At 45.8% G+C, this 16,443-nt stretch overlaps 1 protein-coding gene across 3 annotated transcripts in view; it reads left to right on the plus strand.

Moving 5' to 3' along the window:
• l1cama (L1 cell adhesion molecule, paralog a) overlaps nucleotides 1–16,443 on the plus strand; it is a 36,816-nt gene that overhangs the window by 12,767 nt on the left and 7,606 nt on the right. For 2 of the 3 annotated variants that reach the window (XM_026331718.1, XM_026331719.1), the window contains exons 2-14: nucleotides 7,524–7,850; nucleotides 9,133–9,147; nucleotides 10,727–10,829; nucleotides 11,342–11,544; nucleotides 12,774–12,896; nucleotides 13,029–13,199; nucleotides 14,304–14,418; nucleotides 14,756–14,940; nucleotides 15,145–15,276; nucleotides 15,356–15,502; nucleotides 15,579–15,690; nucleotides 16,015–16,175; nucleotides 16,267–16,426. In XM_026331718.1, the coding sequence (XP_026187503.1) occupies nucleotides 7,721–7,850; nucleotides 9,133–9,147; nucleotides 10,727–10,829; nucleotides 11,342–11,544; nucleotides 12,774–12,896; nucleotides 13,029–13,199; nucleotides 14,304–14,418; nucleotides 14,756–14,940; nucleotides 15,145–15,276; nucleotides 15,356–15,502; nucleotides 15,579–15,690; nucleotides 16,015–16,175; nucleotides 16,267–16,426 (1,757 nt within the window). In that variant the 5' untranslated portion in view covers nucleotides 7,524–7,720. The remainder of the gene's footprint in view (nucleotides 1–7,523; nucleotides 7,851–9,132; nucleotides 9,148–10,726; nucleotides 10,830–11,341; nucleotides 11,545–12,773; nucleotides 12,897–13,028; nucleotides 13,200–14,303; nucleotides 14,419–14,755; nucleotides 14,941–15,144; nucleotides 15,277–15,355; nucleotides 15,503–15,578; nucleotides 15,691–16,014; nucleotides 16,176–16,266; nucleotides 16,427–16,443) is intronic. The other variant, XM_026331722.1, reaches the window with a different exon arrangement.

The following is a 16,443-nucleotide window of genomic DNA, read 5'->3' on the forward strand; positions in this document are numbered from 1 at the left end:
ACGCAGACAGATACTATGCTGGTGTCAGCTTCTTGCCACTGGCCCCGTTTGATCACAGTTTGATCCACAAATGATTTAGGAGCACGTTAACATGATATCTCCTCTTCATCCATCTGATTGTTCCTTCTGAGGGATGAATGGCTGCAAACAAACACTTTTAATGAAGTATCTCCACCGAGCTGCACTTCCCAAGCTGCAGATGTCATCACAAAGGTGCAGGAAAAAAAAAAACAGTGTCAGCGAAGGTCAGAATGCATAGAAAATAAGACACAGAAGCAAGGCTGTTGATTCTATAGGAGCAGGAGAAAAGGGGAGAGGCTGACGGAGAGAGATAAAGAGAAGGCGAGAGCAGACACTGTAGGATGGAGCAGGAGACATAAAGGGAAGCAGGGAGGGGAAAGAGAGAAGGTCACTCCTAATAGCTTCTCCACGTAATTTCATAATGTCATGATTGCCCCTCTTTACTCAAGCTAACACCATTAACTCTTCTCTATGGACGCTAAACCATTCTGCCACAGAAACTATCTCCATAAGCTGCACTGTTTGTGTTAAAGACTGCATGCTCCTACTGCCAACACACAGTGCATAACAATGTGCAAATGAAGATGTGTAGAGTGCATTTGGGAGTTCATATACAACACATCTGACGCCTTCTGCGTAAGTGGCTGTGCCTGTAACTGGCTGGCTTTGTGCAGTAGGAGTGTGACTGATGCTGCTGCTAATAAAGCAAGAGATGGCCATAGGCAGTAGTGCTGCAGTGTGTGGATGTGTACATTAGGAACGTGTTGTATAATAAGTGAGGAACATATTTATGTTCGTGTCTTTCCTAGTTTTTCCAGTGTGAAGGACTAGGACGTCATGTTTACTGAATGTAGATTACAGGTGGATTGAAAGAAAATAGAAAAAGAGATTTTGTATTGCAGCACTGCCCACAGGTGGGCCCATTTAACCTGCAGTAAAGTCTACAGCGATGGTTTTATCCACCCAAACACATAAACCCTCCATTCTGTTTTTGCAATTCTTCTTCTTCTTCTTCTTCTTCTTCTTCTTCTTCTTCTTCTTCTTCTTCTCTTCTTTCTTTCTTCTTCTTCTCTTCTTCTTCTGCTTCTTCTTCTTCTTCGTCTTTTCGTCTTGGCGTTTTCTTCTTTCTGTCTTCTTCTTCTTCTTCTTCTTCTTCCTTCGTCTACTTCTTCCTGTCTTCTCTTTCTCTTCTCTTTTCTTACGTCTTCTTCTGCCTGCTTCTTCTTCTTCTTCGTCTTCCTCTTTCTATCTTCTTCTTCCTTCTTTCTGCGTCTTTCTTTCTTCTTCTTCGTCTCTTCTTCTTCTTCTCTCTTCTTCTTCTTCTTCTCTTCTTCTTCTTCTTCTCTCTCTTTCTTCTCTTCTTCTTCTTCTTTCTTCTTCTTTCTTCTTCTCTTCTTCTTCCTTTTCTGCTTCTTCTTTCCTTCTTTCTTCTTCTGCTTCTTCTTCGCTTTCTTTCTCTCTCTTCTTCTGTCTTTTTCTTCGTCTTCTTCTCTTTCTCTCTCTCTTCTTCTTTCTTCGTCTCTTTCTCCTTCTGCTTCTTCTGCTTCTTTCTTCTTCTTTCTTCTTCTTCTTCTTCTTCTCGTCTTTCTTTCTTCTTTCTTCTTCTTTCTTCTTCTCTTTTCTTTCCTTTCTTCTTCTTCGTCTTTCTTCTTCTGCTTCTCTTCTTTTCTCTTCTTCGTCTTCTGTCTTCTTGTCTTTCTTCTTCTTCTTCTTCTTCTCTTCTTCTTCCTTCGTCTTCTTCTTCGTCTCTTCTTCTTCGCTTCTTTCTTCTTCTTCTTCTTCTTCTTCTCTTCTTCTCTTCTGTCTCTTCTTTCTTCTTCTTCTCTTCTCTTTCTTCTTCGTCTTCTCTTCTTCTTCTTTCTTCCTTCTTTTTCTTCTTCTCTTCTTCTTCCTTCTTCTTCTTCTTCTTCTGTCAAGCCATAAGACAATTAGCTGAAGAGAGAGCTACAGGCCTGGCTCCATTAGCTGACAAGAGAAAGTAGTTGACCTGCTGACGCACAGGCTGATCTTTACTGATACGTGCAGCAACACACATGGACACATGGACGTGCACACAAACAGGGAATCTGATACACTCTTAGGATAACGCCCCTGCTTGTGATCGTTACAGAGCTTTTACTGGTCAGTGATCGTATAACCAGATCTCGCTCTCGCTCTCTCAGGTCTCTCTTTTTAAACCAGTTGATTTTTTTGTCCTTTCCATCCAACTTATTTCTCTTTTTCTCTTTCCATGAATTTTTTAGACCTTTTGTTGTCGACTTTGTTGTCATCTCCCCCTTGATCTCCCACCGGCGGTGCCCTTCTTTCTCTTTTCCTTCGTCCTCCCCTCCATCCACCTCTCCTCCCTTTCTCCAGCCTTCACGATGTCTTAATGAGTCCACTCCCTTCTCCTTGAATTATTCACCGCTTCTTTTATTCTACCATTCTCATTGTGTCTTAAGGGGAAAAACATCAATAAATAAATCAGGCCAAAGGTAGTTTCTTTTATGGTCTTGGCAATAAGAAGGATGACGGTGTGACTGTTTATTGGTGTGGAAAGGAATGTCAAATCTCAGGTCTTGTATCTTAACTGGATAACTGAAGTTTATAAGTCTATAAATCATTTAACTTTATTAATCTTTGAGAGCTTAAACACTCCTTTAGGTAACAGTCTGGGTTTTCCTTGTTTGCTCTGTATGTTCTCAGTTTAAGTGTGTACAAAGCGTAGATGTGAAGCGATCCAGTATTTCTACATGTATGTGTGTGTCAGTGTTCTCACATATGCACACGCACGGCCGCTCGTGTCCGTGTTTGAATAACTGAATTTGTATGTACAAGGGCGGATGCTATGTGGAGACCCTGTTGTCATGGCAACGGGGATAGACTGGGTGTGGGCCCTCTCGGCTCCTCTGACAACCTTTATTCTCTCCAGCTTTGTGTCACTCCGATATTAACCCCTAACCCTTGACAGAGCAGGGCCGTTTTCAAGGCGCAGGTGGTGGAGAAGGAGGGAAACGTGGCGCGTTTGGCGCCAGTGGGACCAGCGGAGTATTTAACGGCCGAGCTCATGCTTATAGAGGTATTGATAAATGTGCTGTCTGATTTCCAGAAAAGCTGTAGCTCTGCAGATTTTTTACACTGGTAAATTTCCATTTGGAGCTGAACATGGATCATTGGTCTTAAAACACGTTTCTTGGCCTTTTAAACAAAGCACCGGTGTGAGGGAAATATTGGTTTCCTGTGCTTTTCATTAAAGTTGCAAATATTGAATTAATCAGCCGCTTCGCCTATTGTCCAAGCCAGAGTGCTACCACAGCAGTTTATTACATTGACAGAGGGAAAAGGCATTGAATATAGAAAGAGGAGAAACAGAGGTTAGGGAGAGAAATGTAATGTGAATAGTGATTGGAAGGAATTGAAGAAAGCTTTTAGTGTCAGCTACCAAGAGGGCTGAGTGACGAGACAGAGAAGACGACAGGAAAATGAGCCCTCGCTGCTCTTAGACAGGTCTGGACTCCTTTGTAGAAACACTTTGGGAAAACGAGGGAAAGTCTTGTAGGAAATGCAATCTTCATTTTGGTGAATGACGAAAGAGAGACACGTTTGTGTTACAGTCTGACTCCGTAGAGCAGAAACAGGTAGCCAGTATTATATTTCACGTGATTTGTAGTATTTTTCTGCTGTAGCGACAAAGTGGGTCTGAGACTTGTGTCACTGCAACAGGCTCATGCATTAAGAATAACCCTGCCAGAGAGAGGCAGAGGGGGGGGGCGCGAAGCAGCCAGTCAGACCCCGGTATAGATGGACAGCATCGGTCTGGGACCAAACCAAATGTGTGGCGAACGGTGCGAATGAATTATGAATCTGGGTGAATTTAGGGCAAATTGTGCCGACAGGAAGGGTATTTCTATGAATAATTCACTCTGTAGGGGGCCTGATCATCTACCCCCCACTAGCATCCCCTCAGACCCCATCCTCACTTTTACTATCCATTGACCCTTCTTTCTAATGTTTCATGGCCTTCTCCTGAAAACCCATCAGTCCATTAGTCTCAGTGAATCCTCTTTGCGTTTATGCCTAAATCACTGCATCTTTCCCGTCCCTGTAGTGTTTCCCTTTACTGTTTCTTTTTAGCTCAGTGGTTCTGCAGACAGACGAAGCCTGGGGTGAGACGGGGGGTAAAGGGGGAGCATGTATTCATTTATTTTTCTCCCCCCTCCTTCCGTCCCGCATCCTCTCCCCCTACACATCTTCACAGCTGGAGGTAGTTAATATTTAAAAACAAGGCATGACAGGACACAAGACCTGCACATGTTCACACACACACACACACACAAACATGTTAACACCCACTGGAATCCAGCAGAGCAGCACATCTGATCAAAGAGCAGCGAATTGATATTTGCATGTGTTGATCGGAGACACACTAGAGGCTCCGCTCATCAACATAGCAGAGCATCACATGGAGGATATGAAGCAAAGAGTAAAAGTCTTGTATGTGTAGGTGGTTTGGCACAGTCGGAATATGTGTGAAACTCAGAACATGATTTGACTCTTGAGGTTTGATCTTGTGTGTCCACCCCCCCCACACACACACAGATAAGAGCCTATTCAGCACTGAAAGTCCTTGGCAACACCCAACATGTCTACTTAATGCTAATTACTACATTTTGCAGAGGAAGGAGGGTATAATTTTCTATCTAATGGATGACGAGGGGGTACAGATCACAATGGTTGTACAGCAATTAAGCTCTACTAGTGAAAGCATAATACAAAATGCTTGGCTTATTTTTTGTTTCTGTAAGCAAAACGCCTCAGAGTAGGGATTGATGAATAATTGACGGAGTTGCAGAAATGATGTGGTCGATTTGGCCTGTTTGGTACATGCAGTTGGCAGCTAGTTTACTGCAGTCAGGCTGCCCTGTGAGGAAAAAACCACGAATGACCACACCCTCAAATCTCAGCACCGCACTCTCCGTGATTGAACGGCTCATCATAGTGCTTGTTGACATCCCAGCACTGATGATAGTTTTTAAAAGCACTCAGAAACACCGATGGGTGATTTCAGCCCAGCTGCAAGCAGGCGCGACCTTTGACCCTGTCCAGTGAGGCAGGTAACAGGGCTGGGATTGGATCACTGACAGCTGCACAGCGGACAACCTGAAATCAGGCATCTGCTTCCACGTCGGTGTGTCTTGGTCGTGTGATAATGCAGGCTCTTTGTTGTGCCTGGAGTTGTTGGTGTGTCTGTGTGTTAGTGTGTGTTAGTGTGTGTTAGTGTGTGTCGGGCCACATCAGTCTGTGCTATCAGCATGTCAGGGTGGCTGGGTTGGCCCCAGTACATGGCAGCCTTCCATGCTATTCTCTCCCTGTCTGTCTCAGCCTCTCTCTGGCTCCGACTCTCCTTCACACCCCTCCCAGCCCATTATAGTGTTCCCCTTTACTGCTTCTGGTGGAAGATTCTGTGGCAGGTCCACCTCCTGACTGCAGCCCACTGGACCATGCCCTTTTATGTGTCTGATCTCTTCTGTCAGACCACTCGAGGTCTTTCTGCCCGCCGTCCTTTCTGTCTGTCTGTCCGTGCGTTACAAGCTCCTTTGTATGTCTGCCCACGACTGTCTGTCTCAGGGTGTTTGTGCCGACTTGTGCATGCAGCACAGGTCCTTGGTGAATTGTGATGAGGGGCATGACAAGCTGTGGCACACCACATTGTTAATCAGCATCCTGCTTCGCTCCACTCAGCTCTCCCTCACCGTCTCTTTGGAGGGGGCGCCGATAGGTAAACCCCCACCTTAGATCACATTACCACCAGTAATAATGTCCTCGCTACCCCCATTTTGTTTAGCTGCCTCTAAAGGCATGTTGGAGAGACCAGTTTAAGTGGTCTCCAGTCCCCAGAGATCAGGCAGCTTCAGTCCACAGAGTTAAAGAGACTGGGCAGGAAGATGCAGAAGAAATGATGCCTATTGATTGGAGAAACTTATATTATACACGGGCGTGTGTGTGTGTGTGTGTGCGTGCGTGCGTGTGCGTGTGCGTGTGTATACGTGTGAGTGCGTGTGTGAGTGTGTGCGTGTGTGCGTATGTATGCATGCGTGTGTGTGTGTGCGTGTGTGTGTGAGTGTGTGTGTGTGTGTGTGTGTGTGTGGGTGGATGCACAGGATTACTGTCACAGCTGTCACCCTTCTTCCCTCCTTCCATCACCTCCCACCCTCTCTCTCTCACTCTGCCTCTCTCCTCTCTCCTCGCTCACCTCCACCTCTCCCTCTCGTGCACGCTCCTCATCTCGTGCACGCTCCTCCTCACACTCCCTTTTGTACTTCTTCTCTTCCCCTGAAGTGCTCCACCCACCTCAGCCCTCCCTCTTCTCCCTCTCGCTCTGCTTGTTTTGCCGTTCCTCTGACAAGCTAAGGAAGTGTAATGGCTCATTTAATCCTAATGCTGTTAGTTGAAACTGCCTTATTAAGGGCTTAGCTCTTGTTTGGGCTTTAATTTCTTCTAATTTGCATCTTTTGATGTGGACAAATCCCACATTCCTGTTTCTCTTTCGAAGATTTGGTTTAATGCATTCTCCTCTGAGTGCCATATAAAATCTCCACAGTAATTAACTGGCCAGCCATTTCCCACTAGATACAAGAAAATGAATGATAATCACCGCTCTCCATCCCATTTTCACCTTCCACTCTCTTCCCTCATCTTCAGATCCTCTCCTCTCTGACCTTCCTTCGCTCTCCAAGGTCAGCAATCACTCAGATGTGGCATTGCCAACTAACGGCGGTGGGCAGAGCCAGAACTCTTTCAGTCAGGCTGTTATTTCTGCAGAGCTGCCAAAGAGGCATCCTCTCTCTATTATTGCCGCTTTCTTTTGTCTCACATGTACGTCCTAATAGTGGCGTGTTATAACGGTTCTTTGTGTGTGATAGTGAGTAGTGTAAACAGTCAGTGGGCTGCGCAACATGGTGCCGCGGGGGAGGACAGCCTGCATGTTGTGGCGAGGACTAACTCCAAGAGTACAGATGGAGGACGGATACACTCCTAGCAGGGGTGGCTCTCCTCACTCACCACGAGCGATAGCATCTTTATCGCACGCTTATCACAGCACTACCACCCAAGTTTGTGCAGTGCAGGCCTGACCAGTTAACCTCATCATCAGCTATTTGTTTGTCTTTCTTGTGTATTATCTGATATGACACTTCATCAATCTGCATTTGTCTGTCCACAGCCCATCTGGCTGCTGGGAGACTCTGTTCAGCTTCTTGTTATGGTATTTAGTCCATCTGTCCTGCTGACTGGCCCTTCCATATGGGCCACTGCTCATGTAATTAACCAAATGTTCAGCAATAGGCATTGTTGGTGTTTTTCGTTGGGAAGTGTATTGTTAACTGCTGATTGCTATATGAAATCCTGTCCTGTCTACAGGTCTGACCACATGGTGCAGGGTCATTTTTCTCCCATCCTGACACATGGCCCCTCTCTGCCCCTCTTGTCCTCCTCCCACCTCCCCCTTCTCTTTTATCTTTCAGGAAGGAGACCAGCAGGAGGGCGAGGACCAGACATAAAGAGGGAGACGGGATTAAAAAACAACAGAGGAGTCAAGAAAGACCAAAGACGTATAAGGCAAAGCCAAGGCCTCCTTCAAGAGAAACACTCTCACTTGCCCTCTGTGTGCATCACCTGGATGTGTGTGTGAGCAGGTGGGACTTTGATGGGACAGTGAGCAATGGCTCACACGCAACGACAGCAGGTTGGCGGTAGGGGGCAGTGCTCCTCCCGCCTGTTCCCTCTCCTCCTCCTCCTCCTCCCCTTTGCTGCCCAGCCCGGCCAAGCAGCCATACACATACCCTCCAACTGTGAGTACCCACTCGTACGCGGCCGAACGCTGCCATGAGGTTCAAAGATCTATTTGTTGTGTTAATTATATTTTTGATTCATCAAAGCATGCTAATAATGATCTTTTGTCATGATTAATTAGTGCAAATGAGCAGAATGAACATGTTTGTTTTTCAGTAACCTCATTTTTCAGGCTTGGTTGGTGCTATTATGTTCCAAATACTAGACTGTCTGCGGTTCTTTTGGTTAGCACTCATCTGTGCCAGTGCTGTGTCTAATTACTTTGTAATTGATCCCCTCATGCTGCATTGATTAGTCCCACTATTGATCTGGTTTCCTTGGTGCAAACCAGAATCTGATTGGGTAATAGCTTCATCAACAATTATAAAGAGTTACACAACAAAAATCCAGCAAGGTTTTTCCTCGCTCATTCCCATTTCTTCCTCCTCCTCAGTACAGTATGTGGGCTTTAGAAATACAGCTGAGCTTGTGACCCTGCAGGGAAATTGATCTTCATCTCCTTTGCTGCCTACCCACAGAGAGAGAGAGAGAGAGAGAGAGAGAGAGAGGAGCGACGAGAGCGGGGGGTAGATTTGTTTTGGGCGAGAGAGAGAGATGAGAGAGAGAGAGAGAGAGAGAGAGAGAGAGAGAGGAGGCGAGAGAGAGAGAGAGAGAGAGAGAGAGAGAGAGAGAGAGAGAGAGAGAGAGAGAGAGAGAATATTGTTTCCACTGCTGCTTTTGTTTTTGTTCACTCTTCATCTAAGGCCACTTGCAATGAGTCAGTCCTGCACCACCCACACATATTTCAAACGTGTATATAAAAACAAATTGCTCATGCATGGACACATGTGCCTTCACACACACACACACACACACACACACACACACACACACACCGTAAATGCTAATGAAATGCAGTAAATCTCCCAAACTTATTCCCAAAGGACTGACACAGAGGTGAGAGGGCTGAGGAGGATAAAAGGAGGATGATGAGGAGGAGGAAGGCGGAGCAGGTCAAAGATGTCAAAAGGTCAAGGTGTCCCCTGCCTTTCAATTAGTGAGCCTCTGCCAATGAGGCGGTGATCAGGATCAATAAATGATCTGCGTCAGAATCTGTGTGAAGGAGACCAGGGGTTAAAAGCTGAACCCTGAGGAGACATTATTGTTCCTGTTTCATAGTTGTTGATCACTTATTAGTCAAACCTCATTTATCTCTGTCAGTATATTTAACTCTGTTTCTCCTTATTGTTTACTGTAACTAACATATTTTTCCCTCACTGCTTCTTCTCTCATTGCCAACAGACCACATAAGTGATCGTAAGTGCTTTTAACTTTATTGACAGATATCTATTATAACGTAGGTGTTGGCAACGCTTCCTGTTAGCACTTTCATTACGCCAAAGAGGTGACTTTCCATCCACTGAGCAGTAAAACTCATTTCTCACTGCTTTGCATCTGCCATGAATGTGTTATGGCTGCTTGTGTCCATAGTTATGCATCTGTTCAGTGTTTTAGTGTGTATCTGAAATTGTACGTGAGGACGTGTGTGCTGTTTCTGTGCCTGTTTTCTGTGTCTGCGTTTGGGTTTAGCCTCATTGGTTCCCAGTAGGTGAGATCCCAGGAGCAGGAAAGAGGAAGTGTGAGAAGCTGCCGTCTGTGAGGAGGCAGCAGGGCTGTCAGATCAAAGACATGGGGAAATAAAGAGGAGTTAAAGCACTAAGCACCAATTCCTCTCCTCCTCTTCTGCCAATAATGGAGCAGCGCCCGCAGCCCAAACTCCAATTTGATCAGCTGAGGAAATGGGCTTATACCCTCCATCAGTGGGAATTCTTTCATTAAATTCCCTCACTCTCTCTATCAATCATTTTCTGTGTGAATCTACTCCATGTTTGTTTTTTCCTCTCTATCTCTGCCTCCCTTTGCTCTGTTTTCTGTGTGTGCTCTCTCTTTGCTGTGCTTCCATCTGTCTCCCCTGTCTGCTCAGCTCTCATCTCCATCACCTTCTCCTCATCTACCACATCTACCCCATTTCCTGTGTCCTCCTTTACCTGTTTACTTACATAACATAAACTCAGCTCTGACTCAGCCTCTGTCAGTTTCTCTTCAAGTCAAATTATAGACTATACAAACAGCTATTTCAAAGATTCTCCAGCCTGTCTGTATAGTTGCTGCATCTATTTTCTGAAAATAATGAACATTTCTGGATGGAAGTATTGAAAAGCAGAACATATGAATGTGCCATGGGCCATAGAGCATGTGGAAGGATCGAGCTGTGCTGGTCCAATACAGTATTCGTGCCATATCCCCGCAACACTGGTTTTTATGAGGCTGTTATGGACAGTGGTGACAGAGAAGGAGAAACCTCTTTTGGTGGTCTGTACTTTTTTCCTTCATTTCCCCACAGACTCGTTCCCTCCCACTCTCTGCGTCTCTCAGGGCGCCCGGTGCTGTATATCTCTTTTACATGAACTCTCTGACATTATTCTCTATCAATTTCCTCTCGTCTCAGCCCGTTTTCTCTGCCTGCCCTCTCACTCTACACTCTTTTCCTCAGCCTACATTTCATCTCTATCTCTGGGGAGTCTTTTTAAGTGATACTGGCTGGATATACTTATCAACAGCTGATGAAACTATGAATGAGGGATCTCTCTAGTTAATCTGTGTTGTTTGCTAAGCCTGTTAACTAATCAGTGGACACACCAACGAGAACGAGAACGAGTGTGTGTGTGTGTGTGTGTGTGTGCATCATTTTTACAGCAGCATGGAAGTGGGTCATGTGAACGCAGCAGACTGCTGCATTATTCTGTGTATGTGCCTGTCTACCTGTGTAAACCCCATAGGTGCAATAGCCTGCACACACACCTGCTTCATGCCTAACTATTTTTGGTCCTTGCAGTCAAGAGGCCCCCAGTGATCACCACACAGCCGGAGTCTGTCACCGTCTTTAGTGTTGAAGACCTCGTCATGAGCTGTGAAGCCACTGGCAACCCTCCACCCATGTTAGTCAGCAAACACACACACACATCCACACAAACTGAAAAACATTGTTTGTGTAAGTCTGAAAATGTTATGTTAGTCATGGAAGAGCCCAGCCTCTGGGTATCGTTTTAGACAGCTGAGAGCAGTGACCTTCCCTCTCCTTGTTCAGCTGACATCTACATATTAGTATTACATGAGAGCACAGCTTCTCCCAGTCAGAGTTCTCATTTCAACAAGGGATAAATGTCATTAAGCCCTGCAGCAATCTTTTCAGAGTGTCTTAGCTGCTCTGAAGTGGAAAACTGCTCCGACCGCCCAGGAAAAGATGAATATCGCAATTACACAGCACAAGCTTGAGTCTCACTGGGGCATCTTGTGTAAATTTTTCAGTAATTCATACGTGCCCTCAACTTCAGTGGCATGTGAGGACATCATCTACAAACTGCTTTCAAAGGCATGAAAGTTATTATTGTTGTTGTTGTTATAATATTATTGTCATTAATGCTACTGATTCCTTTTTTCTATGCTTAAGTTTCCGATGGACAAAGGATGGAGAGGAGTTTGACCCAGGCAGTGACCCAGAACTGAAGGTTTCCCAGCAAAGTGGCTCATTCGTATTCTACACGCTCAGTAATACTATGGACACCTTGAAGCAGTACCAGGGCAAATATGTCTGCTACGCGTCCAATGAGCTGGGAACAGCCGTTTCTAATGAGGCCATACTCAAAACTGATGGTAATAACACACTGATTGCTGATTAATCCTAAAGCAGCCTCTGACCAGTCGGGTTGATAATTTAAATATTTAAATTCTGTCATGGGGGCAGCACGGTGGGTTAGTGGTTAGCACTGTTGTCTCACATCAAGAAGGTTCCTGGTTTGAAACCCATCAGGGGCCTTTCTGTGTGGAGTCTGCATGTTCTCCCTGTGCTTGTGTGGGTTTTCTCCAGGTACTCTGGTTTCCTCCCACAGTCCAAAAACATGTATGTCAGGTTGATTGGTGACTCTAAATTGCCCATAGGAGTGAGTGTGAGTGTGTGAGGTTGTTGGTCTCTATGTGGCCCTGTGATGGACTGGGGACCTGTCCAGGGTGGACCCCTGCCTTTCACCGAGAGAGAGCTGGGATAGGCTCCAGCAGGTCCCTGGGACCCTGGCTAGGACTAAGGGGGTCTAGATGATGGATGGATGTAAATCCCGTTATAATATCAAAAAATCAAAGTCCTCTGATATGTTTTTAAAGAAACAGAATTACATAAAAGGAGTTATATGTCTTTCATGATTGTCGTTTACATTGCGAATGCCTTCAAGGTCCAGAGTAGAAGTGAGCTGTATTGTTGTTGGGTTTATCCTGTAATAATACAGCGATTCACAAGCTGTGAGCAGAGCCAGGCTATAAACCTTTTTCTTGCCCTGCTTTATAGAGAGCTCATTTGTTAGCAGGGGGAATCGCACACTGAGAGCTCCAAGTGCTGCCACCCAGATCATAATTACATGCAGTGCCATGGTAATCAGCGTATTGTCATGCACACACACACACACACACACACACACACGCCCTGGGCTTAAGTAAAGAGCACCTCTGTGTATCCATCCACCTGTGTGACTGGCTCTCTCCTGGGCGACCTCCTTCCTTCACTGTTTCCCTGACAACGGTTTCCCCAGAAACACTCTTCACTTGATGCCATGTGAGGCGCTCCTCCGTTTGCTCCTGTGGCGTTATCCACAACGGGCGGGGGAGGGTGGAGGGGAGTGATGGAGCAAACACATATGACTCATAAATCACGTCGCTCTACGTCTGCAGGAGCAAAGACAACCAGGAGCCAACTCTGGAGACACTCCTCAAACTTATAGTGAACAGTTTATACCTTTGTGTGTTTGCACTGAAGTGTGTCATGGATTGCATCACCTATGTGTATCCACACAGACCAACAGGTGTGTCTTTTTTCCTTGCTGGCCTCCCTTTAGTTCCCCCAACCCAGCAGAAAGAAAGAAAGGTTCATATGAAGTCTGAACAGGGAAACAGTATTGTCCTGAAGTGTAACCCTCCACAGAGCTCTATGAAGCCTATCATTCACTGGATGGACAGGGGTGAGTACTTTACCTTCCATCTCTTTTCCCATCACTTCTCTCCAGTCTCCTCAATAATTAATTAGATTCATGATTTATTTATTTCATATTTCTTGTAATTATGTCTTCATTTCATCTCACCCTCCTCATCAGGGCTACACCATATTGAGCTCAGTCAGCGCGTGGTGTCGGGAAAAGATGGCAACCTATACTTCGCCCATTTGACGGCCGAGGACAGCAAGGATGACTACACCTGCAACGTCCAGTACCTGGCAACACGCACCATTCTGGCAAAGGAGCCCATCACTCTGACTGTTACCCCTTGTGAGTTCTGCCCAACTAATATTCACTGATTTAATACTCATCTGAACTGGGCTCCTGAAAAGCATCTTTAAGCAAAATACCTTTACACCAAATTTACACTGGCCCTTAACAGTCATTGAGAGGAAAACAACACAGGTGTGTGAAGTTTTTCCAAACATGACATTGCAGCAGATGTAAAACGATGCACAAGAAAGTCGCAGGTTTGTTTGTAATGTCAGCATGTGGATAACACTAAGTCCAAAACACATCCCTGATGTACCTATAACATCTGACAGAGCATGTTGTGAGCCGTGTTTTAAGGGAAACATTTGGCAGAGAGGTCGTTTCAGTGAAAAGCTAAAAAAGCCTACAGACTACTGTAGCATACTAGCATGCTCTGATGACAGTGCTTACATGCTGGTGTTAATAAGTTGTGACCCTTTCCATCGTTTTGTCTTTAGCCTATTAAGGGTACTAACCTTTGTAAAACATACTGTTTGGTCAAAAACCAGAGCACTGGACAAATGAAACCTTTGAATCAGGGATCTCTACAAAAATTCACATTCAGTCCATCAACAATATTTCACTCTGAGAAGGAGTGTCAGACAGCCCATCCCTGGGGGCCATGCTGTCACTGTGAACAGCCACAAGCATTACACTCAAGTTTGGTATAGCTGTGAGTATCAAAGTGGCACAGGCACTGAATAGTTTGACGGTTTGTTGAGAACAACAAAGGCCCATAGTTAAAGTCAGCTCAGCTTCATGTGGTGGCAGGTTCTGCTGACCAAAGCAGGTTGGAGGCCCGTCACCTCCTCAGCCCAGTGGTAATGAGATGCAGCTCACACTGAGATGTGGCCGCCAACAGCTGTGCCCCAACTAGAGGTCAGAAAGATGAGCACATGTTAACATGAGACCTGTGCATGTGTGTAGACACGTGTATGATGGTGTGCTGTTAGAAAGCTACTGTGACGCCTTCTCCACATGACTTCACACCCTGAGTCTTTGTGTGTGTGTATCAGAGGCTTTAAGTGGCTGCTGTGTCAGCAGCGCAGCAATCTCAAAATTACTCATACATATGTATGAATCTTTCTCTCCATCTTTATGTTTCCACTTTGCTTTTTCCAGCCAACTCAGTTGTTCGGAACAAGAGGCCCCAGATGATGAGACCCACTGGAAGCCACAGCACTTACCATGCCCTGAAGGGCCAGACCTTGGAGCTTGAGTGCATTGTCCAAGGCCTGTGAGTGTCTGTGTGTGTGCATATGTGTGTGTCTCTACACCCATCAATCAGAAAACAAGCTGTTATATACGCTTATCAACCTCACATCCATCTTCTTACACTCTCTCCTTTCCATCATGTGTCGTTTGCTGTCTCCTCCCAGCTCCAGCTGCCTTGACCTTTTCCTTCCTTTCTCCCCTCATGTCTCTTTCTCCCCCTGCCTGCCTTCTTCATGTGTTGTCCACTTCTACTGACTTTCAACCACCATCACCAACCCTGGGGATTTACTGTTGCACCCCCCCTGCTGTTTCTTCCCATTCTTGATAAACCTCTTCCTCCCTTCTCTCCTCACCTTCAGTCCAACTCCTGATGTGTCATGGCTGAGGAAGGACGGTGAGCTGTCCGAGTCCCGAACTGTTAAAGACATGTTCGACCGTCGCCTGCTCTTCAGTAATATCTCTGAGACTGATGGGGGCGAGTACCAGTGTAGAGCTAACAACTCCCAAGGGAAAGTCACCCACACCTACACTGTGATTGTGGAAGGTATGTCGAGTCCCTGGCTGGTAGACGGCCAAAACTTTCAATCTCCATGCTGGATTTCTGTTCAAATTTTCTGACACGAATATAAAGACATTGCCTTTTAAATATAAACAGATTGAGAGGTTGTTTTAGGTTTTGACTGCTTGTTGGGGTTGTTGGTTGCTGTGTGTCTAAAGCATGTAATGTTTCGGTTGCTGTCCCTTGTAGCTGCTCCCTACTGGACCAAGGAGCCAGTCAGTCAGTTATATGCCCCAGGGGAGACTGTCAAACTAGACTGCCAGGCAGACGGTATTCCTCCTCCTATGATCAGCTGGACCATCAATGGGATCCCCATCTCAGGTCAGTGTACAGACCCACATGCACACACACACAACCTTGTGTGTGTGTGTGTGTACTGACAGTGTGTACTTTCCAACAGAAACAGATGAGGACAGTAGACGCACTCTGACAGCGAGCGGGTCTCTAATATTAAATGACGTGACCTTCGGAGACACTGCCATCTACCAGTGTCGAGCCTCCAACAAGCACGGAACCATCCTCACCAACACCAACGTCTATGTCATCGGTGAGTGTTTGTCACACACAGTGATGTAAATATGTGTCTGTGAGTGTGTCTCATTTCTCTTTTTGTGTTGTTTCAGAGCTGCCCCCACAGATCCTCACTGAGGATGGGAATACATACACATTCACAGAGGGCCAGAAGGCTTTACTGGAGTGTGAGACATTTGGTTCTCCTAAACCCAAAGTCATATGGTGAGGCTGAAAAGTATTTGCTTTGTGTTGTGTTGTGTAGTTTGTTTTTTGGAAAATGTTCAAATTTAACAAATTTCACAGAGGTGAAATTACTGCGTAGGTAGCTCTTCATATGCATAAATTAACAGCCAAATGCTGCTACATCTGGGCTGTGACTGTGTTTTGTCAGTGTGGCAGGAGTCCAACCAGGCTTTTTTTCAACTGGTAATGAAACTGGTGATTTTTAGTAGCTGAAGAGGTTTATTTCTTAGCCTGCTTGCCCACTTCCTGATGTGTGTGTGTGTGTGTGTTCATGTGTTCATGTGTTCATGTGTTCATTTCCAGGGAGAGCGGCACCACATCCTCCCTTCTGGCAGATCCTCGAGTTAACCCACTCACCAATGGGGGGCTGGAGATCTATAATGTCACCCACAGTGATGAGGGATTCTACACCTGCGCTGTCCAGAACACCAACCTGTCAGTCAGTGCAGAGCTGGAAGTGCTAAGTGAGTGAGATACTGACACACAGATGTGTCCCCTGGCATCTGATGGTACTTTCACCTCACACAGCGAATGTCTCCCTGCTTTCTTCTCCAGACAGGACAGTGATTGTGTCACCTCCACAGGCTCTGAAAGTGCAGCCTGGAACCACAGCAATCTTCACCTGTCTGGCCATAGTCGACCCCAAACTAGGCTCTCCGCTCATTCAGTGGAGAAAGGACGGCCTGAAGCTGTTTGAGTCCCACATTGATGAAAAGTAATTTTCATTGTTTG

Source organism: Mastacembelus armatus, chromosome 7 (genome assembly GCF_900324485.2).
Source record: "Mastacembelus armatus chromosome 7, fMasArm1.2, whole genome shotgun sequence".
NCBI classification, from domain to species: domain Eukaryota; kingdom Metazoa; phylum Chordata; class Actinopteri; order Synbranchiformes; family Mastacembelidae; genus Mastacembelus; species Mastacembelus armatus.